The 26,134-nt window shown below is 40.4% G+C and overlaps 1 protein-coding gene across 1 annotated transcript in view; it reads right to left on the bottom strand.

Moving 5' to 3' along the window:
• Window positions 1-26,134, bottom strand: part of LOC139749885 (uncharacterized) — a 230,545-nt gene that overhangs the window by 122,787 nt on the left and 81,624 nt on the right. The window contains exon 4 of the mRNA XM_071664267.1: window positions 2,934-3,053. Coding sequence (XP_071520368.1) covers window positions 2,934-3,053 — 120 coding nt within the window. The remainder of the gene's footprint in view (window positions 1-2,933; window positions 3,054-26,134) is intronic.

Raw genomic sequence — 26,134 nt, 5'->3', positions numbered from 1 at the left:
CAAATGGATTTGTATGTAGCATTTATGGATCTGGAGAAGGCATATGATAGAGTTGATAGAGATGCTCTGTGGAAGGTATTAAGAATATATGGTGTGGGAGGCAAGTTGTTAGAAGCAGTGAAAAGTTTTTATCGAGGATGTAAGGCATGTGTACGTGTAGGAAGAGAGGAAAGTGATTGGTTCTCAGTGAATGTAGGTTTGCGGCAGGGGTGTGTGATGTCTCCATGGTTGTTTAATTTGTTTATGGATGGGGTTGTTAGGGAGGTAAATGCAAGAGTCCTGGAAAGAGGGGCAAGTATGAAGTCTGTTGGGGATGAGAGAGCTTGGGAAGTGAGTCAGTTGTTGTTCGCTGATGATACAGCGCTGGTGGCTGATTCATGTGAGAAACTGCAGAAGCTGGTGACTGAGTTTGGTAAAGTGTGTGGAAGAAGAAAGTTAAGAGTAAATGTGAATAAGAGCAAGGTTATTAGGTACAGTAGGGTTGAGGGTCAAGTCAATTGAGAGGTGAGTTTGAATGGAGAAAAACTGGAGGAAGTGAAGTGTTTTAGATATCTGGGAGTGGATCTGGCAGCGGATGGAACCATGGAAGCGGAAGTGGATCATAGGGTGGGGGAGGGGGCGAAAATTCTGGGGGCCTTGAAGAATGTGTGGAAGTCGAGAACATTATCTCGGAAAGCAAAAATGGGTATGTTTGAAGGAATAGTGGTTCCAACAATGTTGTATGGTTGCGAGGCGTGGGCTATGGATAGAGTTGTGCGCAGGAGGATGGATGTGCTGGAAATGAGATGTTTGAGGACAATGTGTGGTGTGAGGTGGTTTGATCGAGTGAGTAACGTAAGGGTAAGAGAGATGTGTGGAAATAAAAAGAGCGTGGTTGAGAGAGCAGAAGAGGGTGTTTTGAAATGGTTTGGGCACATGGAGAGGATGAGTGAGGAAAGATTGACCAAGAGGATATATGTGTCGGAGGTGGAGGGAACAAGGAGAAGAGGGAGACCAAATTGGAGGTGGAAAGATGGAGTGAAAAAGATTTTGTGTGATCGGGGCTTGAACATGCAGGAGGGTGAAAGGAGGGCAAGGAATAGAGTGAATTGGAGCGATGTGGTATACCGGGGTTGACATGCTGTCAGTGGATTGAAGCAAGGCATGTGAAGCGTCTGGGGTAAACCATGGAAAGCTGTGTAGGTATGTATATTTGCGTGTGTGGACGTATGTATATACATGTGTATGGGGGGGGGGGTTGGGCCATTTCTTTCGTCTGTTTCCTTGCGCTACCTCGCAAACGCGGGAGACAGCGACAAATTATAATAAAATAAATAAAATAAATAATAATAATAATAATAAGGAGGATATAAGCAACACGAAGTTCAAACAGCATTTGAAAGGCAAAAAAGAAATTAGTACACTAAGAAAAAGGAGGATGAACAAAGATGGATGAAAAATTTTTGACAAGGCAAGTGATAATTTAACACTGTTCCACAAATTCATTTGAAGGCACTGTTAGTAAGAGATGAAATAATCAGACAAAAAGATTCTGAGGGGAGGGCTGTTGAAGTATAAAAGAAAATATGTTAGGAAGTGCATGCTTGCTTCAAAAGTGCATTTAAAGCAAAGGTTGAGTCCCCATGATTGCAAAAATAGCATCTAAAGGAAAGGATGGTGCCTCAAAAGTGTAAAACTCTCTCCCCATACAGCACAAATACTAATTAATTACACTATAACCCCAATATACAGATATGACGATATGGGGAAGTGGCTATAGAAAGAAATAAAACGGCAATATAAGACAAGTAGACACCTGCAGGATCTTGTTTCAAGCAGAGCAGATTATATTTTGTGCCACAGACCATGGCATTCATCCTGAAAGGTGGTGGAGTATCTAGCATATACACTAAATACAGTATGTAACTAAATGCATTATAAGTGACTGCTAGAGACTGAATTTGTACGAGGCCACCTTGTTAAGGTGGAAAAGGTAACTGTTGTTAAGGTGGAACAGGTAACTGTCATTGAAAAAATTGCAAAGCACTTTAAACAATGATTATGGCATATTCTGTCAACTCTTCAATGTCTGATACTAATACGTTTCTAAAAAACCTGTAAAGAAAAGTGGTAACGAAAGGTCACTTATAATGTACCCACTGCCGGGTAAAAAAAAAAAAGCCAAAGTGTGGAAGCATATAATTTAACTAAATTCTAAAGTACTGACACCCAAATCTGGGGCCTCTTGGTGCTACATTTAGACTGTGAAATAGTAAAAGATAACCACAAAACATACGCACAAACAGGTCTTCCCATGTCTTCATGATTTCTCTAGGTTCTCCAAATTCTTCTCCAGCTCATCATCAAGTCTTCTTAATATCATCCCCAGGAATTTCCCAAGTCTTCCCTAAATTTTCCCTAGGTCTTTCCCAGGCATATTTCAAACACTGCTAGGGTACTTAAAAACTCTCTATGGATCACCAAACCTACATTTTACCTGAAGTACATGTGGGCCTTTGAAGGCCTCAAAATGTCTTCCCAAGATCCTCTCCAGGTATTTCATAAGTCTTTCCCAGATCTTTCCCAAGTATATTTCAAGCACTACTAGGGTACTGAAAAACTCTATGGTATTAACAAACCCACATTTCACCCAATATACAGGCCTTTGGAAAGTGGCCTCTGAACAGCTTTTGAAGCTGCTGAGGCCACATGGCCCAAGTCACTTCCTGTACAAAGATGTTTCTGTACCCTAAGTTTGGTGTTTGTAACTCTAAAGATATGATCTTGCATAAGGAAGTGACCCTGGAAAATAGAGAGAGAAACAATCATACTTATACATATGAAACCCTGTCTGATGAGAAAGGTAAGCTCAGTCTAAGAATGTACCATGCAAAGTTAGTCTGCATGTAATAGTGGAGCACTGAGTCAACCTAGCTTAACATGTAAAAACTTACTTTAGAACCACTTTTCTTCATCTGTGCGATATAATTCCAAACTGTGTCTGGAGCAATGCGGCCAACAACTTCTATTGAATTTGGTACATCATCTGGAAGAAACTTCGCTTTTCCAGATACCTGAAGAAGAAAAAAGTAAGTTCTGAGTGAAGCAAATCATTACTTTACAGTAGACAATGTCCTATAGGCATCTCAAAAAATACTTCCCCAACAGAGGATTAAAAAGGCCTTTTACCCTTAAAAAGGAGGTATATTCATGAGGCTTCACCTTCTTCAACCATCAGAAGGCAAATTAGGTCAGTAGATGCTCATTCATAAAACTCGCTGAAAATACAACTACTTCAGGAATATGATGTCACTTCATAGGCTGCAGGGTGTCAAACAAGCACTCACCTCCATTCACTAACTAACTGCTGGTGTCTATACCTTAGGCCTGTCACTCTTGGAAAACTAAAGATGCTGTTTCCACAAAGTAAAGAAGAGAACAAAGAAATGGGAGAACAGAAAGCAGAAAAGGAAAGGAATATAATTGGATGCTCATTGGGTTCTGCCTGTAATGGAGACATTTCTTACCTATGGACAGGACACCATGCAAATCTGAGAGCCTACTCATGTGAATGAGAAAGGCCTTAAGAACAAATGACCAATTCACAACCAACCTCATCTGAAGGCAGCATACCTTAAGCCATATAAGAAACATCTGCCAAATCCTAGCAAAGGTGATTGTTAAATGCAAAAGACCCCTCCTACTTATTGCATCCAGTGAGAGCATTGTACATACACCCATCCAAAAATATGCTTCCTAGGCATGGATAAGTTACATTTTCCATATAGTCACGGTAAAAGCCTCTTTCCTTATATCATGAGCTCTAAAGACAGCTCAAGCTGTGAAAGAAGATGCAACTTCTAGACCTCACCAGATGTGTCCCTTGCTGATATAGGATTAACCTCTTAACTTATGCAAATGAGGTTCGACTTTCTCAGCATGGTTACTGGAATTGTACTTTACAAGCTGCCTTTTCCTGCCCTCTATTAAATTCAAAGGTGCACATTTCTGATATGCAGAGATGCCTTATGTAACTATCAACTTACTATAATTAGCACTGGGAAAAATTTTGCCGTGTCAGTTACCTACAAAACACAAGGGAGTTAGTGTGGCCCGTCCCTCCCAGTTGTTTTTACTCACTAATTTCTGTAACTTTCCATGCAGCTGTGCACACTCTGCATACAAGTTAGTGAATGTATCTGGGGCACTAATAAGAGTGATACTGAGCTGCAGGATTTGAACAAGATTTTGATCTTACAAGAATGTCATGCATTTATGTATATGGCTCTGGTCCTTATGCAATGGATACAAAAGCTGTGTTAAGCTTTTATGAATGTGAACATTATGCACAGAAAACATATGTCATATCTGAAAATTATTATTATTAATTTTTTCATACTTTGTCACTGTCTCCCACGATAGTGCAAGGAAACAGACGAAAGATATCTCTGATAAGCAGAGATGCCTTATGTAACTATCAACTTACTATAATTAGCACTGGGAAAAAATTTTGCCGAGTCAGTTACCTACAAAACACAAGGGAGTTGGTGTAGCCCATCCCTCCCAGTTGTTTTTACTCACTGATTTCTGCAACTTGCCATGCAGCTCTGCATGCTCTGCATACAAATTAGTGACTGTATCTGGGGCACTAATAAGAGTCATACTGAGCAGCAAGATTTGAACAAGATTTTGATCTTACAGGAAAGTCAGGCATTTATGTAGATGGCTCTGGTTCTTATGCAATGAATACAAAAGCTGTGTTAAGATTTTATGAATGTGAATATTATGTACAGAAAACATGTCATACATCTGAAAACTATTTTTTTTTTATACTTGGTCGCTGTCTCCTGTGTTAGCGAGGTAGCGCAAGGAAACAGACGAAAGAATGGCCCAACCCACCAACATACACATGTATATATATACATGTCCACACATGCAAATATACATACCTATACATCTCAACGTATACATATATATACACACACAGATATATACATACATACAAATGAACATAATTCATAGTCTGCCTTTATTCATTTCCGTTGCCACCCTGCCACACATGAAATGACAACCCCCTCCCCCCCCGCATGTACGCGAGGTAGCGCTAGCAAAAGACAACAAAGGCCACATTCGTTCAAACCCAATCTCTAGCTGTCATGTATAGTGCACCGAAACCACAGCTCCCTTTCCACATCCAGGCCCCACAAAACTTTCCATGGTTTACCCTAGACGCTTCACATGCCCTGGTTCAATCCATTGACAGTACATCGACCCCAGTATACCACATCGTTCCAATTCACTCTATTCTTTGCATGCCTTTCACCCTCCTGCATGTTTAGACCCCGATCACTCAAAATCTTTTTCACTCCACCTTTCCACCTCCAATTTGGTCTCCCACTTCTCCTCGTTCCCTCCACCTCTGACACATATATCCTCTTGGTCAATCTTTCCTCACTCATTCTCTTCATGAGACCAAACCATTTCAAAACAACCTCTTCTGCTTTCTCAACCACACTCTTTTTATTACCACACATCTCTCTTACTCTTTCATTACTTACTTGATCAAACCACCTCATACCACATATTGTCCTCAAACATCTCATTTCCAACACATCCACCCTCCTCTGCACTACTCTATCTATAGCCCATGCATTGCAACCATATAGCATTGTTGGAACCACTATACCTTCAAACGTAACCATTTTTGCTTTACAAGATAACGTTCACGACTTTCACACATTTTTCAACGCTCCCAGAACTTTCACCCCCTCCCCCACACTATGATTCACTTCTGCTTCCATGGTTACATTCGCTGCCAAATCCACACCCAGATATCTAAAACACTTCACTTCCTCCAGTTTTTCTCTATGCAAACTTACCTCCCAATTGACTTGTCCCTGAAACCTACTGTACCTAATAACCTTACTCTTATTCACATTTACTCTCAGCTTTCTTCTTTCACACACTTTTCCAAGCTCAGTCACCAGCTTCTGCAGTTTCTCACTCGAATCAGCCACCAGCGCTTATCATCAGCAAACAACAAATGACTCACTTCCCAAGCTCTCTCATCCACAACAGACTGCAAACTGCCCCTCTTTCCAAAACTCCTGCATTCACCTCCCTAACAACCCAATCCATAAACAAATTAAACAACCATGGAGACACCACGCACCCCTGCTGCAAACCAACACTGACTGAGAACCAATCACTTTCCTCTCTTCCTACTCGTACACATGCCTTACATAAAATCTTTTCACTGCTTCTAACAACTTGCCTCCCACACCATATATTAATACCTTCCACAGAGCATCTCTATCAACTCTATCATATGCATTCTCCAGATCCATAAATGCTACATACAAATCCATTTGCTTTTCTAAGTATTTCTCATACATTTTTTAAAGAAAACACCTAACCCATACATCCTCTACCACTTCTGAAACCACACTGTTCTTCCCCAATCTGATGCTCTGTACATGCCTTCACCCTCTCAATCAATACCCTTCCATGTAATTTCCCAGGAATACTCAACAAACTTATACCTCTGTAATTTGAGCACTCACTCTTATCCCCTTTGTATAATGGCCCTATGCAAGCATTCTGCCAGTCCTCAGGCACGTCACCACGAGTCATACATACATCAAATAACTTTACCAACCCGTCAACAATACAGTCACCCCCTTTTTTAATATACTCCACTGCAATACCACCCAAAACTGCTGCCTTGCCGGCTTTCATCTTCCGCAAAGCCCCCACTACCTTTCCTCTGTTTACTAAATCATTCTCCCTAACCCTCTCACTTTGCACACCACCTCGACCAAAACACCCTACATCTGCCACTCTATCATCAAACACATTCAACAAACCTTCAAAATACTCACTCCATCTCTTTCTCACATCACCACTACTTGATATCACCTCCCCATTAGCCCCTTTCATGTTCCCTTTTGTTCCCTAGTCTTACGCACTTTATTTACCTCCTTCCAAAACATCTTTTTATTCTCCCTAATATTTAATGATACTCTCACCCCAACTCTCACCTGCCCTCCCTTTCACCTCTTGCACCTTTCTCTTGACCTCCTGCCTCTTTCTTTTATACATCTCCCACTCATTTGCATTATTTCCTTGCAAAAATCATCCAAATGCCTCTCTCTTCTCTTTCACTAATAATCTTACTTTTTCATCCCACCACTCATTACCCTTTCTAATTGCCCACCTCCCATGCTTCTCATGCCAAAAGCATCTTTTGCGCAAGCCATCACTGCTTTCCTAAATACATCCCATTCCTCCCCCACTCACCTTACCTCCTTTGTTCTCACCTTTTTCCATTCTGTACTCAGTATCTCCTGGTACTTCCTCACACAAGTCTCCTTCCCAAGCTCACTTACTCTCACCACTTTCTTCACCCCAACATTCTCTCTTCTTTTCTGAAAACTTCTACAAATCTTCACCTTCGCCTCCACAAGATAATGATCAGACATCCCTCCAGTTGCACCTCTTAGCACATTAACATCCAAAAGTCACTCTTTCACGTGCCTATCAATTATCACGTAATCCAATAACGCTCTCTGGCCATCTCTCCTACTTACATACCTATACTTATGAATATCTCTCTTTTGAAACCAGGTATTCCCAATCACCAAGCCTTTTTCAGCACATGAATCTACAAGCTCTTCACCATTTCCATTTACAACACTGAACACCCCATGTATACCAATCATTTCCTCAACTGCCACATTACTCACCTTTGCATTCAAATCACCCATCACTATAACCTGGTCTCGTGCATCAAAACTACTAACACACTCACTCAGCTGCTCCGAAAACACTTGCCTCTTACGATCTTTCTTCTCATACCCAGGTGCATATCCTCCACTTCCATTTTTAACTTTCCAAAAGAAGGAACAGAGAAGGGGGCCAAGTGAGGATATTTCCTCTAAGGCTCAGACCTCTGTTCTTAATGCTACCTTGCTAATGCGGGATATGGCAAATATGTGTGAAAAAAAAATTATATGGTTGCAAGGCATACGCCATGGATAGGGTTGTACAGAGGAGGGTGGATGTGTTGGAAATGAAATGTTTGAGGACAATATGTGGTGTGAGGTGGTTTGATCAAGTAAATAGTGAAAGGCTAAGAGAGATGAGTGGAAATAAAAGAAGTGTGGTTGAGAGAGTGACAAAAGACTGACAAAGAGGATATATGTGTCAAAGGTGGAGGGAAAAAGAAGTGGGAGACCAAATTGGAGGTGGAAGGATGGAGTGAAAAAGATTTTGAGCTATGAGGGCCAGAACATACAAGACAGTGAGACGTGTGCAAGAGAGGGTGAATTGGAACGATGTGGTATACCAGGGCTGACGTGCTGTCAATGGACTGAACCAGGGAATGTGAAATGTCTGGGTTAAACCATGGAAAGGTTGGTGGGGCCTGGATGGGGATGGGGAGCAGTGGTTTTGGTGCATTACCCAGGACAGATAGAGACTAGAGTGTGAACGAATGAGGGTTTTTTTGTATGTTTTCCTAGTACTATCCTCCTGCAGCAGGGGGTAACGATGCCATTTCCTGTGGGACTGAGTAGCGACAGGAATGGATGAAGGCAAGCAAGTATAAATATGTACACATGTATATATGTATATGTCTGTGTATATGTATGTATGTATATGTGTATACAGATACGAATATGTATGTATACATGCGTGTATGGGTATTTATGTATATATATGTGTATATGAGAGGATAGGCCATTCTTCGTCTATTTCCTGGCACTACCTCGCTGAAGCAGGGGGTAGCGATGCTGTTTCCTTGGGGGCAGGGTAGCGCCAGGAATGGATGAAGTCAAGCAAGTATGAATATGCATATGTGTATACATGTATATGTCTGTGCATATGTATATGATGATATGTATACATATACATAAATGTATGGGCCTTTATGTTTATATATATATATATATATATATATATATATATATATATATATATATATATATATATATATATTTTTTTTTTTTTTTTTTTTCCCATACTATTCGCTATTTCCCGCGATAGCGAGGTAGCGTTAAGAACAGAGGACTGGGCCTTTGAGGAAATATCCTCACCTGGACCTCTTCTCTGTTCCTTCTTTTGGATGGGCCATTCTTTGTCTGTTTCCTGGCGTTACCTCACAGATGTGGGGAACAGCAATTAAATATAATAAAGATACTAACAATAATAGTCTTTGTAAGTATATGTGTATATGTTGATATGTATATGTATGTGCTGGTATGGGGGTTTATGGATAAATATGTGTTTTTGAGTGGCTGGGCCATTCTTTGTCTATTTCCTGGCTCTATGTGTGTGTGTGTGTGTGTGTGTGTGAGGTGGTATATATGTGTATGGGGTGGGATGGGATGGGGTGGGGTGGTGTGTGTGTGTTTGCATTTGGCTAGCTAGCCAGTCTACAAAGTGCTAGCTGCTGGACTTCCATGGTGTAGCAGTTAGCATTCCTGAACGTGACACATTCACTGGCCACCCTAGTGGCACATAGGTTCAAATCCTGCTTACTGCAGTCAGTCCATAGTCGGCCCAGCCTTTCATCTATCGCTAAGGATAGGTCAACAAAATATTCACTGCGTGTCTAAGAAGGTGACTGGGGGTTTGTCTGTGTGTGTGTGTGTGTATGTGTGTGTATGAGTGGAGGAAATACTCCCCTCCCATCTTTTTTTTAATATTCCAAAAGGAACAGAGAAGGGGGCCAAGCGAGAATATTCCCTCTAAGACTCAGTCCTCTGTTCTTGATGGTACCTCGCTCACACGGGAAATGGCGAGTGTACAAAAAATATATATATACATATATATATATATATATTATCCCTGGGGATAGGGGATTAAGAATACTTCCCACGTATTCCCTGCGTGTCGTAGAAGGCGACTAAAAGGGGAGAGAGCGGGGGGCTGGAAATCCTCCCTTCTCGTTTTTTTTTTTTTTTTAATTTTCCAAAAGAAGGAACAGAGGGGGCCAGGTGAGGATATTCCAAAAAAGGCCCAGTCCTCTGTTCTTAACGCTACCTCGCTAATGCGGGAAATGGCGAATAGTTTAAAAGAAAGAAAGAAAATATATATGTATATATATATATATATATTTTTTTTCATACTATTCGCCATTTCCCGCGTTGGCGAGGTGGCGTTAAGAACAGAAGACTGAGCCTTTCAGGGAATATCCTCACTTGGCTCCCTTCTCTGTTCCTTCTTTTGGAAAATTAAAAAACAAGAGGGGAGGATTTCCAGCCCCCCGCTCCCATATATATATATATATATATATATACATATATATAAATATGTATACATAAAGTGTATAAGACTAGGAAATAAATGGGAACTTCAGTGAAGGGGGCTGATGGCGAGGTGATAACAAGTAGTGGTGATGTGAGAAGGAGATGGAGTGAGTATTTTGAAGGTTTGTTGAATGTGTTTGATGATACAGTGGCAGATATAGGATGTTTTGGTTGATGTGGTATGCAAAGTGAGAGGGTTAGGGAAAATGATTTGTTAAACAGAGAAGAGGTAGTAAAAGCTTTGTGGAAGATGAAAGCCAGCAAGGCAGCGGGTTTGGATGGTATTGCAGTGGAATTTATTAAAAAAGGGGGTGACTGTATTGTTGACTGGTTGGTAAGGTTATCTAATGTATGTATGACTCATGTTGAGGTGCCTCAGGATTGGCAGAATGCTTGCATAGTGCCATTGTACAAAGGCAAGGGGGACAAAGGTGAGTGCTCAAATTACAGAGGTATAAGTTTGTTGAGTATTCCTGGTAAATTATATGGGAGGGTATTGATTGAGAGGGTGAAGGCATGTACAGAGCATCAGATTGGGGAAGAGCAGTGTGGTTTCAGAAGTGGTACAGGACGTGTGGATCAGGTGTTTTCTTTGAAGAATGTATGTGAGAAATACTTAGAAAAGCAAATGGATTTGTATGTAGCATTTGGGAAGGAAACGTGTGTGGGGAAGTACGAGGAAAGACTGAGTACAGAAAGGAAAAAGGTGAAAACAAAGGAGGTAAGGGGAGTGGGGGAGGAATGGGATGTATTTAAGGAAGCAGTGATGGCTTGCGCAAAAGATGCTTGTGGCATGAGAAGTGTGGGAGGAGGGTTGATTAGAAAGGGTAGTGAGTGGTGGGATGAAGAAGTAAGATTATTAGTGAAAGAGAAGAGAGAGGCATTTGGACGATTTCTGCAGGGAAAAAATGCAAATGAGTGGGAGATGTATAACAAAAAAGAGGCAGGAGGTCAAGAGAAAGGTGCAAGAGGTGAAAAAGAGGGCAAATGAGAGTTGGGATGAGAGAATATCATTAAATTTTAGGGAGAATAAAAAGATGTTTTGGAAGGAGGTAAATAAAGTGCGTAAGACAAGGGAGCAAATGGAACTTCAGTGAAGGGGGCTAATGGGGAGGTGATAACAAGTAATAGTGATGTGAGAAGACGGAGTGAGTATTTTGAAGGTTTGTTGAATGTGTTTGATGATAGAGTGGCAGATATAGGGTGTTTTGGTTGAGGTGGTGTGCAAAGTGAGAGCGTTAGGGAAAATGATTTGGTAAACAGAGAAGAGGTAGTACAAGCTTTGTGGAAGATGAAAGCTGGCAAGGCAGCAGGTTTGGATGGTATTGCAGTGGAATTCATTAAAAAAGGGGGTGACTGTATAGTTGACTGGTTGGTAAGGTTATCTAATGTATGTATGACTCATGGTGAGGTGCCTGAGGATTGGCAGAATGCTTGCATAGTGCCATTGTACAAAGGCAAAGGGGACGAAGGTGAGTGCTCAAATTACAGAGGTATAAGTTTCTTGAGTATTCCTGGGAAATTATATGGGAGGGTATTGATTGAGAGGGTGAAGGCATGTACAGAGCATCAGATTGGGGAACAGCAGTGTGGTTGCAGAAGTGGTAAAGGATGTGTGGATCAGGTGTTTTCTTTGAAGAATGTATGTGAGAAATACTTAGAAAAGCAAATAGATTTGTTTGTACCATTTGGAAAGGAAACTTGTGTGAGGAAGTACTGTAGTGAGTGGTGGGATGAAGAAGTAAGATTATTAGTGAAAAAGAAGAGAGAGGTATTTGGACAATTTTTGCAGGGAAAAAATTCAAATGAGTGGGAGATGTATAAAAGAAAGAGGCAGGAGGTCAACAGAAAGGTGCAAGAGGTGAAAAAGAGGGCAAATGAGAGTTGGGGTGAGAGAATATCATTAAATTTTAGGGAGAATAAAAAGATGTTCTGGAAGGAGGTAAATAAAGTGCATAAGACAAGGGAGCAAATGGGAACTTCAGTGAAGGGGGCTAATGGGGAGGTGATAACAAGTAGTGGTGATGTGAGAAGACGGAGTGAGTATTTTGTAGGTTTGTCGAATGTGTTTGATGATAAGAGTGGCAGATATAGGGTGTTTTGGTCGAGGTGGTGTGCAAAGTGAGAGGGTTAGGGAAAATGATTTGGTAAACACAGAAGAGGTAGTACAAGCTTTGCGGAAGATGAAAGCCGGCAAGGCACCAGGTTTGGATGGTATTGCAGTGGAATTTATTAAAAATGGGGGTGACTGTATTGTTGACTGGTTGGTAAGGTTATCTAATGTATGTATGACTCATGTTGAGGTGCCTGAGGATTGGCAGAATGCTTGCATAGTGCCATTGTACAAAGGCAAAGGGGACGAAGGTGAGTGCTCAAATTACAGAGGTATAAGTTTCTTGAGTATTCCTGGGAAATTATATGGGAGGGTATTGATTGAGAGGGTGAAGGCATGTACAGAGCATCAGATTGGGGAACAGCAGTGTGGTTGCAGAAGTGGTAAAGGATGTGTGGATCAGGTGTTTTCTTTGAAGAATGTATGTGAGAAATACTTAGAAAAGCAAATAGATTTGTTTGTACCATTTGGAAAGGAAACTTGTGTGAGGAAGTACTGTAGTGAGTGGTGGGATGAAGAAGTAAGATTATTAGTGAAAAAGAAGAGAGAGGTATTTGGACAATTTTTGCAGGGAAAAAATTCAAATGAGTGGGAGATGTATAAAAGAAAGAGGCAGGAGGTCAACAGAAAGGTGCAAGAGGTGAAAAAGAGGGCAAATGAGAGTTGGGGTGAGAGAATATCATTAAATTTTAGGGAGAATAAAAAGATGTTCTGGAAGGAGGTAAATAAAGTGCATAAGACAAGGGAGCAAATGGGAACTTCAGTGAAGGGGGCTAATGGGGAGGTGATAACAAGTAGTGGTGATGTGAGAAGACGGAGTGAGTATTTTGTAGGTTTGTCGAATGTGTTTGATGATAAGAGTGGCAGATATAGGGTGTTTTGGTCGAGGTGGTGTGCAAAGTGAGAGGGTTAGGGAAAATGATTTGGTAAACACAGAAGAGGTAGTACAAGCTTTGCGGAAGATGAAAGCCGGCAAGGCACCAGGTTTGGATGGTATTGCAGTGGAATTTATTAAAAATGGGGGTGACTGTATTGTTGACTGGTTGGTAAGGTTATTTAATGTATGTATGATTCATGGTGTGGCGCCCGAGGATTGGCGGAATGCTTGCATGGTGCCATTGCACAAAGGCAAAGGGGATAAGAGTGAGTGCTCAAATTACAGAGGTATAAGTTTGTTGAGTATTCCTGGTAAATTATATGGGAGGGTATTGATTGAGAGGGTGAAGGCATGTACAGAGCATCAGATTGGGGAAGAGCAGTGTGGTTTCAGAAGTGGTAGAGGATGTGTGGATCAGGTGTTTGCTTTGAAGAATGTATGTGAGAACTACTTAGAAAAGCAAATGGATTTGTATGAAGCATTTATGGATCTGGAGAGGGCATATGATAGAGTTGATAGAGATGCTCTGTGGAAGGTATTAAGAATATATGGAGTGGGAGGCAAGTTGTTAGAAGCAGTAAAAAGTTTTTATCGAGGATGTAAGGCATGTGTATGTGTAGGAAGAGAGGAAAGTGATTGGTTCTCAGTGAATGTAGGTTTGTGGCAGGGGTGTGTGATGTCTCCATGGTTGTTTAATTTGTTTATGGATGGGGTTGTTAAGGAGGTGAATGGAAGAGTTTTGGAAAGAGGGGCAAGTATGCAGTCTGTTGTGGATGAGAGAGCTTAGGAAGTAAGTCAGTTGTTGTTCGCTGATGATACAGCGCTGGTGGCTGATTCATGTGAGAAACTGCAGAAGCTTGTGACTGAGTTTGGTAAAGTGTGTGGAAGAAGAAAGTTCAGAGTAAATGTGAATAAGAGTAAGGTTATTAGGTACAGTAGGGTTGAAGGACAAGTCAATTGGGAGGTAGGTTTGAATGGAGAAAAACTGGAGGAAGTGAAGTGTCTTAGATATCTGGGAGTGGATTTGGCAGTGGATGGAACTATGGAAGTGGAAGTGAATCATAGGGTGGGGGAGGGGGCAAAAGTTCTGGGAGCGCTGAAGAATGTGTGGAAGTCGAGAACATTATCTCAGAAAGCAAAAATGGGTATGTTTGAAGGGATAGTGATTCCAACAATGTTGTATGGTTGCGAGGCGTGGGCTATGGATAGAGTTGTGCGCAGGAGGGTGGATGTGCTGGAAATAAGATGTTTGAGGACAATGTGTGGTGTGAGGTGGTTTGATCGAGTAAGTAATGTAAGGGTAAGAGAGATGTGTGGAAATAAAAAGAGCGTGGTTGAGAGAGCAGAAGAGGGTGTTTTGAAATGGTTTGGGCACATGGAGAGAATGAGTGAGGAAAGATTAACCAAAAGGATATATGTGTCGGAGGTGGAGGGAACGAGGAGAAGTGGGAGACCAAATTGGAGGTGGAAAGATGGAGTGAAAAAGATTTTGTGTGATCGGGGCCTGAACATGCAGGAGGGTGAAAGGCCTGCAAGGAATAGAGTGAACTGGATCGATGTGGTATACCGGGGTTGACGTGCTGTCAGTGGATTGAATCAGGGCATGTGAAGCGTCTGGGGTAAACCATGGAAAGCTGTGTAGGTATGTATATTTGCGTGTGTGGACGTATGTATATACATGTGTATGGGGGTGGGTTGGGCCATTTCTTTCGTCTGTTTCCTTGCGCTACCTCGCAAACGCGGGAGACAGCGGCAAAAAAAAAAAAAAAAAAAAAAAAAAAAATATATATATATATATATATATATATATATATATATATATATATATATATATATATATATATATATATATATATATATTTTTTTCATACATATTCGCCACTTCCTTTATTAGCAAGGTCGCATTAAGAAAAGAGGACTGAGCTACAGAGGGATCATCCTCACTTGGCCCCCTTCTCTGTTCCCTCTATATATATATATTATATTTTATATATATATATATATATATATATATATATATATATATATATATATATATATATATATATATATATTTTTTTTTATATATATATATATATATATATATATATATATTTTTTTTTATATATATATATATATATATATATACATATACTATTATCATGTATTATACTTTGTCGCTGTCTCCCGTGTTAGCTAGGTAGTGCAAGGAAACAGATTAAAGAATGGCCCAATCCACCCACATACACATGTATATACATACAAACCCACACACGCACATATACATACCGATACATTTCAACGTATACATACATATACATACACAGACATATACAATAATACACATGTACATTTTCATAATTGCTGTCTTTATGGATTCCCGTTGACACCCTGCCACACATGAAATGGCACCCCCCCCAAAGTGTGCGAGGTAGTGCTAGGAAAAGACAACAAAGGCCGTATTTGTTCACACTCAGTCTCTAGCTGTCATGTGTAATGCACCAAAACCATATATATATCTTTATGGATGGAGTGGTTAAGGAGGTGAATGCAAGAGTTTTGAAGAAAGGAATGAGTATGCAGTCTGTTGGGTATGAAAGTACCTGAGAAGTGAGTCAGTTTTTCACCAATGGTGGCTGATTTGAGTGAGAAACTGCACAAGTTGGTGACTCAGTTTAGAAAAGCATGTGAAAGGAGCAAATTGTGAGTAAATGTGAATAAGAGCAAGGTTATTAGGTTCAGTAGCGTTGAGGGACAAGTTAATTGGAATGTAAGTAGGAGAGAGGTGTGGTAATAAAAGGAGTGTGGTTGAGAGGCCAAAGAGGGTGTGTTGAAATGGTTTGGACATACGGAGAGAATGAGTGAGGATAGGTTAGAATGTAAGTAAGAGAGAGCTGTGGTAATAAAAAGAGTGTGATTGAGAGACCAAAGAGGGTGTGTTGAAATGGTTTGGACATATGGAGAGAATGAGTGATGATAGGTTGACAAAGAGGGTATATGAGTCAGAGGGGGAGGGAACAAGGAGAAGCAGGAGACCAAATTGGAGGTGGAAGGATGGAGTGCCAAAGATTTTGAGCGATCAGGGCCTGAACATGCAGGAGGGTGAGAGGAGTGCAGGGAATAAAGTGACCTGGAATTATGTGGTATACCAGGGTCTATGTGCTATCAATGGACTGAACCAGGGTATGTGAAATGTCTGGGGTAAACCATGGAAAGGTCTGTGGGGCCTGGATGTGGATAGGGAGTTGTGGTTTTAGTACATTACACATGACATCTAGAGATGTGGTGTGACCGAATGTGGCCTTTTTTGTCTTTTTCTGATGCTACCTAGCTGACACAGGGGGTGGTGATGCTGTGTCCTGTGGAGCAGGGTTGCACTGGTAATGGATGAAGGCAAGCAAGTAAATGTACATGTGTATATACATATGTATATGGCTGTGTATTTGTAAGTACACGTATATGTGTTGATATGTATGTGGCATGAGAAGAGTGGGAGGTGGGTTGATTACAAAGGGTAGTGAGTGGTGGGATGAAGAAGTAAGATTATTAGTGAAAGAGAAAAGAGAGGCATTTGGACGATTTTTGCAGGGAAAAAATGCAATTGAGTGGGAGATGTATAAAAGAAAGAGACAGGAGGTCAAATGAAAGGTGCAAGAGGTGAAAAAGAGGGCAAATGAGAGTTGGGGTGAGAGAGTATCATTAAATTTTAGGGAGAACAAAAAGATGTTCTGGAAGGAGGTAAATAAAGTGCGTAAGACAAGGGAGCAAATGGGAACTTCAGTGAAGGGCGCAAATGGGGAGGTGATAACAAGTAGTGGTGATGTGAGAAGGAGATGGAGTGAGTATTTTGAAGGTTTGTTGAATGTGTTTGATGATAGAGTGGAAGATATAGGGTGTTTTGGTCGAGGTGGTGTGCAAAGTGAGAGGGTTAGGTAAAATGATTTAGTAAACAGAGAAGAGGTAGTAAAAGCTTTGCGGAAGATGAAAGCCAGCAAGGCAGCAGATTTGGATGGTATTGCAGTGGAATTTATTAAAAAAGGTGGTGACTGTATTGTTGACTGGTTGGTAAGGTTATTTAATGTATGTATGACTCATGGTGAGGTGCCTGAGGATTGGCGGAATGCGTGCATAGTGTCATTGTACAAAGGCAAAGGGGATAAGAGTGAGTGCTCAAATTACAGAGGTATAAGTTTGTTGAGTATTCCTGGTAAATCATATGGGAGGGTATTGATTGAGAGGGTGAAGGCATGTACAGAGCATCAGATTGGGGAAGAGCAGTGTGGTTTCAGAAGTGGTAGAGGATGTGTGGATCAGGTGTTTGCTTTGAAGAATGTATGTGAGAAATACTTAGAAAAGCAAATGGATTTGTATGTAGCATTTATGGATCTGGAGAAGGCATATGATAGAGTTGATAGAGATGCTCTGTGGAAGGTATTAAGAATATATGGTGTGGGAGGCAAGTTGTTAGATGCAGTGAAAAGTTTTTATCGAGGATGTAAGGCATGTGTACGTGTAGGAAGAGAGGAAAGTGATTGGTTCTCAGTGAATGTAGGTTTGTGGCAGGGGTGTGTGATGTCTCCATGGTTGTTTAATTTGTTTATGGATGGGGTTGTCAGGGAGGTGAATGCAAGAGTTTTGGAAAGAGGGGCAAGTATGAAGTCTGTTGTGGATGAGAGAGCTTGGGAAGCGAGTCAGTTGTTATTCGCTGATGATACAGCGCTGGTGGCTGATTCATGTGAGAAACTGCAGAAGCTGGTGACTGAGTCTGGTAAAGTGTGTGAAAGAAGAAAGTTAAGAGTAAATGTGAATAAGAGCAAGGTTATTGGGTACAATAGGGTTGAGGGTCAAGGCAATTGGGAGGTAAGTTTGATTGGAGAAAAACTGGAGGAAGTAAAGTGTTTTAGATATCTGGGAGTGGATCTGGCAGCGGATGGAACCATGGAAGCAGAAGTGGATCATAGGGTGGGGGAGGAGGCGAAAATCCTGGGAGCCTTGAAGAATGTGTGGAAGTCGAGAACAGTTTGAAGGAATAGTGGTTCCAACAATGTTGTATGGTTGCGAGGCGTGGGCTATGGATAGAGTTGTGCGCAGGAGGATGGATGTGCTGGAAATGAGATGTTTGAGGACAATGTGTGGTGTGAGGTGGTTTGATCGAGTAAGTAACGTAAGGGTAAGAGAGATGTGTGGAAATAAAAAGAGCGTGGTTGAGAGAGCAGAAGAGGGTGTTTTGAAATGGTTTGGGCACATGGAGAGAATGAGTGAGGAAAGATTGACCAAGAGGATATATGTGTCGGAGGTGGAGGGAACGAGGAGAAGTGGGAGACCAAATTGGAGGTGGAAAGATGGAGTGAAAAAGATTTTGTGTGATCGGGGCCTGAACATGCAGGAGGGTGAAAGGAGGGCAAGGAATAGAGTGAATTGGATCGATATGGTATACTGGGGTTGACGTGCTGTCAGTGGATTGAATCAGGGGCATGTGAAGCGTCTGGGGTAAACCATGGAAAGCTGTGTAGGTATGTATATTTGCGTGTGTGGACGTGTATGTATATACATGTGTATGGGGGTGGGTTGAGCCATTTCTTTCGTCTGTTTCCTTGCGCTACCTCGCAAACGCAGGAGACAGCGGGAAAAAAAAAAAAAAAAAATGTATGTGTATGTATGTATATATAAGTGTATAAGTATATATGTGTATATGAGTGCATTTTAGGCACAAATACTTCACCCAGCCTTCCCATCTGTCTTGGAAATAGCTCACTCCCTTGTAGAACTCTTAGTGGTTTGTTACATATGAGCTCCTTTTCATGAAACCATGCTGTTTCTCACTTAGTAATTTCTCCTCTGTAGAAAGTTTTCCTAATGCTTTCTAATTATATTTTCCAGAACCTTACACACCACACTCATAAGTTAAAACTATGAAGCCTTGTGTAACAGCATAGACCCTGATATTCCCCACTTGCAGTGCTATATTAGGATGATGTTCAAGAGTGAAGCAGAAAAGTAAAAAAAAAAAAAAAAGTATGCAGTCCAAGCAGATAAGTCAACAGGTATTGGAGGGAAGGCTCAATTGTTCGTTTTCATTCACTATACCGATGACTGTAAAAAGAGTATAACAGTTTTTTGTTGCAAAGGATTTAAGGAAACAACAGGCCAAGAATAAATACACTACCTTAATGAACTACTTGGAATCTGTTGGTATGTCCTGGAAATTCTGTTTAAGAATTTGTACAGATGGTGGTACTTCAATGGTTGGCTCATTGAAAGGATTTGTGACGCTAGTGAAGAAAGCAAAGTGTAATGGCTCCACAACACACTACTCTCTGTATAGTGAAGCACTGGTTGCAAAAACAACAATTGAAAGCTGTGTGGACAAAGTTATGAAAATGGTAAACTACATAAAAAATAGGCTGCTTAAATCATGCCTGTTTGCCAAACTTTGTGAAGTGGGGGGAAAAAAGCATATGAATCTCCTCCACAAAGAGGTAAGATGTTTACTGCAAGTGCATGAACTGAAAGACGAGAAGCTTGCTTTTTTTTTTTTTTTTTTTTTTTTTTTAAGCAGCAAGAATTTTTTGAGTAACTAGTAGATGACACTTGGTCGGCAAAATTATCTGCCTTTGTGGATATCTTTGAAAACTTAAACAAGGTAAGTTCCAACATGCAAGCAAAACCAAAAATATCTTTTCTTTTGACAAAAATAATGTTCTGAGAGAGATGTTCAGGACTTGGATTGTCAAAGTGGAGAATGGCAATGTGGACAGATTCCCACTTATTTCTGCAACAAACAATAAGGAGATCATACAATCAGTTTCTATAACATCTTCATATACTGGAAGGGAAAATTAAGTATCATTTTCTAATCACATCCACTGAAAACTGACTGGTTGAGAAAACCCTTTACTGAATCAACATCAAACAAATCCCATCTTAGTATCATGGAAGATGAGGAATTAATTGACATATACAATGATCGCAGTCAGAAATTAAAGCATATGGAAGTGTCTCTTGATGAATTCTGGATGCAGATTAAAACTGAATAGCCTCAGATCGCTAAAAAAAAAAAAAAAAAAAAAGCTCTGGTATTCCTCATGCAATTTTCCATATCTTACCTGTGTTAGTTGAGATCTTCTATACTCATAATTATAAAAACTGATAAGGAAGACTGCACTCCACCTAATATCAAAAGAATCTGCCAATCTTATCAAGCCCAAATATCTCACAAGAGAGGTTTCATAAATTCAGGTCAGTTTGTTTGTTTTGGATGTTTATAAATAATTCATAAGTGGTATACACCGGTATTGCCCATGTATGATAATTAAGAAACTTTTAACACCTGTCAATTCATTTGCAACATTTTTTATTCAAGTTGAACTGGAATAAGGTATCCTTGTGAGAATATTCACTCTTCCCATATTCAATTCTATCCAACAATTCAACTCCAGAGATATACTAATTGAAAATTGAATAGGGGTGCCACACAAAATAAATATATGACTTTAGAGTGATCTCAGTGAAAAAAAGGTTGAAACCCACAGCTTCAAATGCTACAGAGGATGATCTAGTAAACTGCCTCTCCTACCAGTATCTGAGAAACAATGATCCTTGCCTTCCCCATCAGTACCCAAGGAACAAGACTCATTGCCTTCCCCACCAGTACCTGAGAAACAAGGCTCCCTGTCTCCCCACTAGTATCTCAGGAACAAAGCTCCTTACTTCCCCTCCAGTATCTGAGGAACAAGTATCTTCACCTTCCCCACCAATAATGATGTAAAAGGCCCCTTGCCTCCTCCACAAGTAAATGAGGAACAATACTTACACCCTCACCAGTAAATGTGGAACGATGCTCCTCACTTTCCCCCTTAGTACATGAGGGAAGGCTCCTCACCTCCACCACAGGGGTCTTCACCTTTCCCATCAGTCCCTGAGGAAAAAGGCTCCCAGTCTCTCTCACCATTACATGAGGAAAAAGGCTCCTTGCTCCCCAACCCATATCTGAGGAACAATGCCCCTTAACTACCCTGCTAGTGCCTGAGGAACAAGGCTCCTTGCCTCCCATATTATATATGCAAGTATGACATTTGCCCTTTTTTATTCCCTTGGTACTTTGCTTTGTTACGTCTTGCCTCCACCCCTTACACATTAAAGGGTGTATAATCAGCCTATAGGCCCATTAAAACAGATAACTCTGTCTTAACAGCTTCTGTTAACAGAGATTTGGGCTAGACACAGATTCCCTTACAATCTGGCTAACATCTGACAGATGACGCCTGTTATGATATCTAACTATTCCCTCCTTAAGTTGTTCGAATACCAAACACAGATAAAAATCTATAGAAATATATCCATAATAGCAAAATAAACATAGCTCTCTCTCCTAACATAAATAATACCATTTATCCTTGATACATAAATCTCTCTCTATATTTCTTTACTTTACATCACCCTGACAAATTCATTGGCCTCAATTATATAACATATGGGTTTGAAATGACATTATACATTTACCAACAGCCTTGTATCACATCTTCCTCTTATGGCCATTCCTGAGAGAGAGGCTTGACCTTGGCCTTCCTCCAGTTTCTATACAATTTCTCAAAGAAAACTGAATAAGACATACTGGGTAACTATCATTTATGGGTAAATAGGGGAGATAACTGTAATAGTTTCTCTACAGTTACAGCTTGTACAGTAATTCAAGAGGTTAACTAGTATAACTGCACACACCTTCAGCAAGTGCTGAATTCATCAGAACTAAGAGCCTTGTATGGATAAAGTAATTCTAGTATTCTGTTAGTATCTTTTCTAGATACTTCAATAATTTCCAAAACTCCATCTCATCTCACCTCTCTGGTGATGGGGTTATGACGTCTTCACCTGGGAAAACACTTTTGAACTTTTTATTAAGTTCCTCACATATCCTTAGCTCATTTTTTACCATTTTTCCCTCAGAATACATTATCCTGATTAGCTGCTCCTTGACTGACAAATGATTTTTATTGAAAAGTTTTAGTTTCCGTCTGTCTTGTCCTCAATATCTTTCTCAGAATTTCTCTGTTCCTACTTTCTTTGCCGGCTGTAATCACTGTGTGTAATCTTGTACCTTGAAAATACTGGCTGGCTAATCAGAGTGTCTTCTGCCTCTTCTCCACTACTATATATCTTGAAGCTCCTTTGCTTTCAGAAATCTTTTAATAAACCAATCTTCCCTCTTTCTTAAGGTTCCTTCTGTATTTGAGGCTAAAGGTACCCGTATTTCTATTCCTTTACTGAAAAATTTCACAGAACCTTTCACACGGCTACTTAACTCCATTACCACAGAAATCATTAAGATTTGAGTAGTTTCCATGATTATACCTTCCCTTAATGTCTCACCGCTGCTCTTTTAATGTCCTCACAGTTAAACTTGTGCATTACATGATCACTTCTTCCAAGTGGTGTATCATATATAACATTCCTCTTATCCATGCTAGTATGTGTGAAGATAGGACCTGGCAATGATGATGTTTCAATCGCTCTCATCCTAATATGATCAATGACATGCTGGTACAGGAAATTTCCTCCATACAATCTATAATATGTCTAAATGACTCCCTGTCAACATGAGAATCAAGAGTCCCTCAGTCTATCTAATTATACTTTATATCACCTATCATCAGAATTTTACCAACTCTGGAAATTGTTTGAATGCTTTACTGTTATCATTGCATATTTGTTCTGAATCACTACATCTGTTAATGACTTGTGAATTTATTGAAAACTTTTGGTTTTCTCCTGTCTTGTCCTTAATATCCTTTTCAAAGTTTCCTTGTTACTACTTTCTTTACCTGCTGTAATCATTATGTGTATTCTTATAGCTTTAAAATACTTGGTGGTTGGCTAGTGTCATCTGCATCATCTTTGCTTTTTGACATCTATCAATAAACCAATCTTTTCTTTCTCTTACTGTTCCCTTTGTATTTGAGGCTTGAGTTACCTTGTCTCTATTCTTTCATTGTAAATTATACTGAGCCTCTCACATGGATACTGAACTCCATTTCCCAAACTATGTCACCACAGAAATGATTAAGATTTGTGTAGTTCCATGATTATACCTTCTCGATGTCTTGTTTCACCTTTGCTCTTTTTATGTCCTCAATAACCATATTGTTAAACTTGAGCATTACATGATCACTTCTTCCCAGTGGTGTATCATACATAACATTCTCCACAGCCATGCCAGTACATGTGAAAATAGGATTTAGCAATGATGATGTATCAGTTGCTCTCATCCCAGTATGATCCATGACATGATGGTATAAGAAATCTCCTGTATACACTCTTATAACTTGTCTAAATGACTCCATATCACCATGAGAAATCAGAGTCCCTCAGTTTACCTAATTATAATTCAAACTGCCTATTATCAGTATTTTACCATCACTGGAAAGTATTTCAATACTTTATCATTGTATATTAGTTCTAGATCAATGCAATTTTGGAGGATTATATAATATCAACACCGCTATGCATTCCTCCCATTATGTACTGAATGGAGAGGCCATTTTCCACTATTTCTTGAAACAAGGCTATCATTTATTAACAGGGCCAAATCAGCCCCTCCTTTGCCTTCTCTTTTCTTCCTCATTATCATTTACCCCGCTCAGCAGAAAAGGTGAATTCTTATATCTTAAGTAAGGTTAGTTTCTACAACTCCAACAATATCAGATGCACTTTAATGATCCTTGAACTCCAGCTCTTTACCACAAACTATTAATCCATCACCATTTGAATATATCACTTTCCATCTATTACTACCTTCTAACAATCATGCCCTCTCTGTAGTGCTAGATGATCTGCACCATCCCCTCGCTATGTGCTGCATTTCCAGTTTTTTGCCTTCGGACTGCACTCTTTGTTTTTCTCCATCTCTTCATCAAATTTGATGAATATATCTATTACCCATTCATATCATATTTGATTGCTATTTCCTGCATTAGTGAGGTAGTGCCAGGAAACAGACGAAGAACAACCCATCCACTCATATGCACATATATATACATAAACGTCCATACACATACATATACATATCAATATACATATATTGAGGGATGTCTGATCATTATCTTGTGGAGGCTAAGGTGAAGATCTGTATGGGTTTTCAGAAAAGAAGAGTGAATGTTGGGGTGAAGAGGGTGGTGAGAGTAAGTGAGCTTGGGAAGGAGACTTGTGTGAGGAAGTACCAGGAGAGACTGAGTACAGAATGGAAAAAGGTGAGAACAATGGAAGTAAGGGGAGTGGGGGAGGAATGGGATGTATTTAGGGAATCAGTGATGGATTGCGCAAAAGATGCTTGTGGCATGAGAAGAGTGGGAGGTGGGTTGATTAGAAAGGGTAGTGAGTGGTGGGATGAAGAAGTAAGATTATTAGTGAAAGAGAAGAGAGAGGCATTTGGACGATTTTTGCAGGGAAAAAATGCAATTGAGTGGGAGATGTATAAAAGAGACAGGAGGTCAAGAGAAAGGTGCAAGAGGTGAAAAAGAGGGCAAATGAGAGTTGGGGTGAGAGAGTATCATTAAATTTTAGGGAGAATAAAAAGATGTTCTGGAAGGAGGTAAATAAAGTGCGTAAGACAAGGGAGCAAATGGGAACTTCAGTGAAGGGCGCAAATGGGGAGGTGATAACAAGTAGTGGTGATGTGAGAAGGTGATGGAGTGAGTATTTTGAAGGTTTGTTGAATGTGTTTGATGATACAGTGGCAGATATAGGGTGGCTTGGTCGAGGTGGTGCGCAAAGTGAGAGGGTTAGGGAAAATGATTTGGTAAACAGAGAAGAGGTAGTAAAAGCTTTGCGGATGATGAAAGCCGGCAAGGCACCAGGTTTGGATGGTATTGCAGTGGAATTTATTAAAAAAGGGGGTGACTGTATTATTGACTGGTTGGTAAGGTTATTTAATGTATGTATGACTCATGGTGAGATGCCTGAGGATTGGCGGAATGCATGCATAGTGCCATTGTATAAAGGCAAAGGGGATAAGAGTGAGTGCTCAAATTACAGAGGTATAAGTTTGTTGAGTATTCCTGGTAAATTATATGGGAGGGTATTGATTGAGAGGGTGAAGGCATGTACAGAGCATCAGATTGGGGAAGAGCAGTGTGGTTTCAGAAGTGGTAGAGGACGTGTGGATCAGGTGTTTGCTTTGAAGAATGTATGTGAGAAATACTTAGAAAAGCAAATGGATTTGTATGTAGCATTTATGGATCTGGAGAAGGCATATGATAGAGTTGATAGAGATGCTCTGTGGAAGGTATTAAGAATATATGGTGTGGGAGGCAAGTTGTTAGAAGCAGTGAAAAGTTTTTATCGAGGATGTAAGGCATGTGTACGTGTAGGAAGAGAGGAAAGTGATTGGTTCTAAGTGAATGTAGGTTTGCGACAGGGGTGTGTGATGTCTCCATGGTTGTTTAATTTGTTTATGGATGGGGTTGTTAGGGAGCTAAATGCAAGAGTTTTGGAAAGAGGGGCAAGTATGAAGTCTGTTGGGGATGAGAGAGCTTGGGAAGTGAGTCAGTTGTTGTTTGCTGATGATACAGCGCTGGTGGCTGATTCATGTGAGAAACTGCAGAAGCTGGTGACTGAGTTTGGTAAAGTGTGTGAAAGAAGAAAGTTAAGAGTAAATGTGAATAAGAGCAAGGTTATTAGGTACAGTAGGGTTGAGGGTCAAGTCAATTGGGAGGTAAGTTTGAATGGAGAAAAACTGGAGGAAGTAAAGTGTTTTAGATATATGGGAGTGGATCTGGCAGCGGATGGAACCATGGAAGCGGAAGTGGATCATAGGGTGGGGGAGGGGGCGAAAATCCTGGGAGCCTTGAAGAATGTGTGGAAGTCGAGAACATTATCTCC

This window comes from Panulirus ornatus, chromosome 8, assembly GCF_036320965.1.
Source record: "Panulirus ornatus isolate Po-2019 chromosome 8, ASM3632096v1, whole genome shotgun sequence".
Lineage (NCBI taxonomy): Eukaryota > Metazoa > Arthropoda > Malacostraca > Decapoda > Palinuridae > Panulirus > Panulirus ornatus.
Note: the sequence above shows the minus strand (reverse complement) of the source record. Positions and strands in the feature narration are given on the sequence as shown.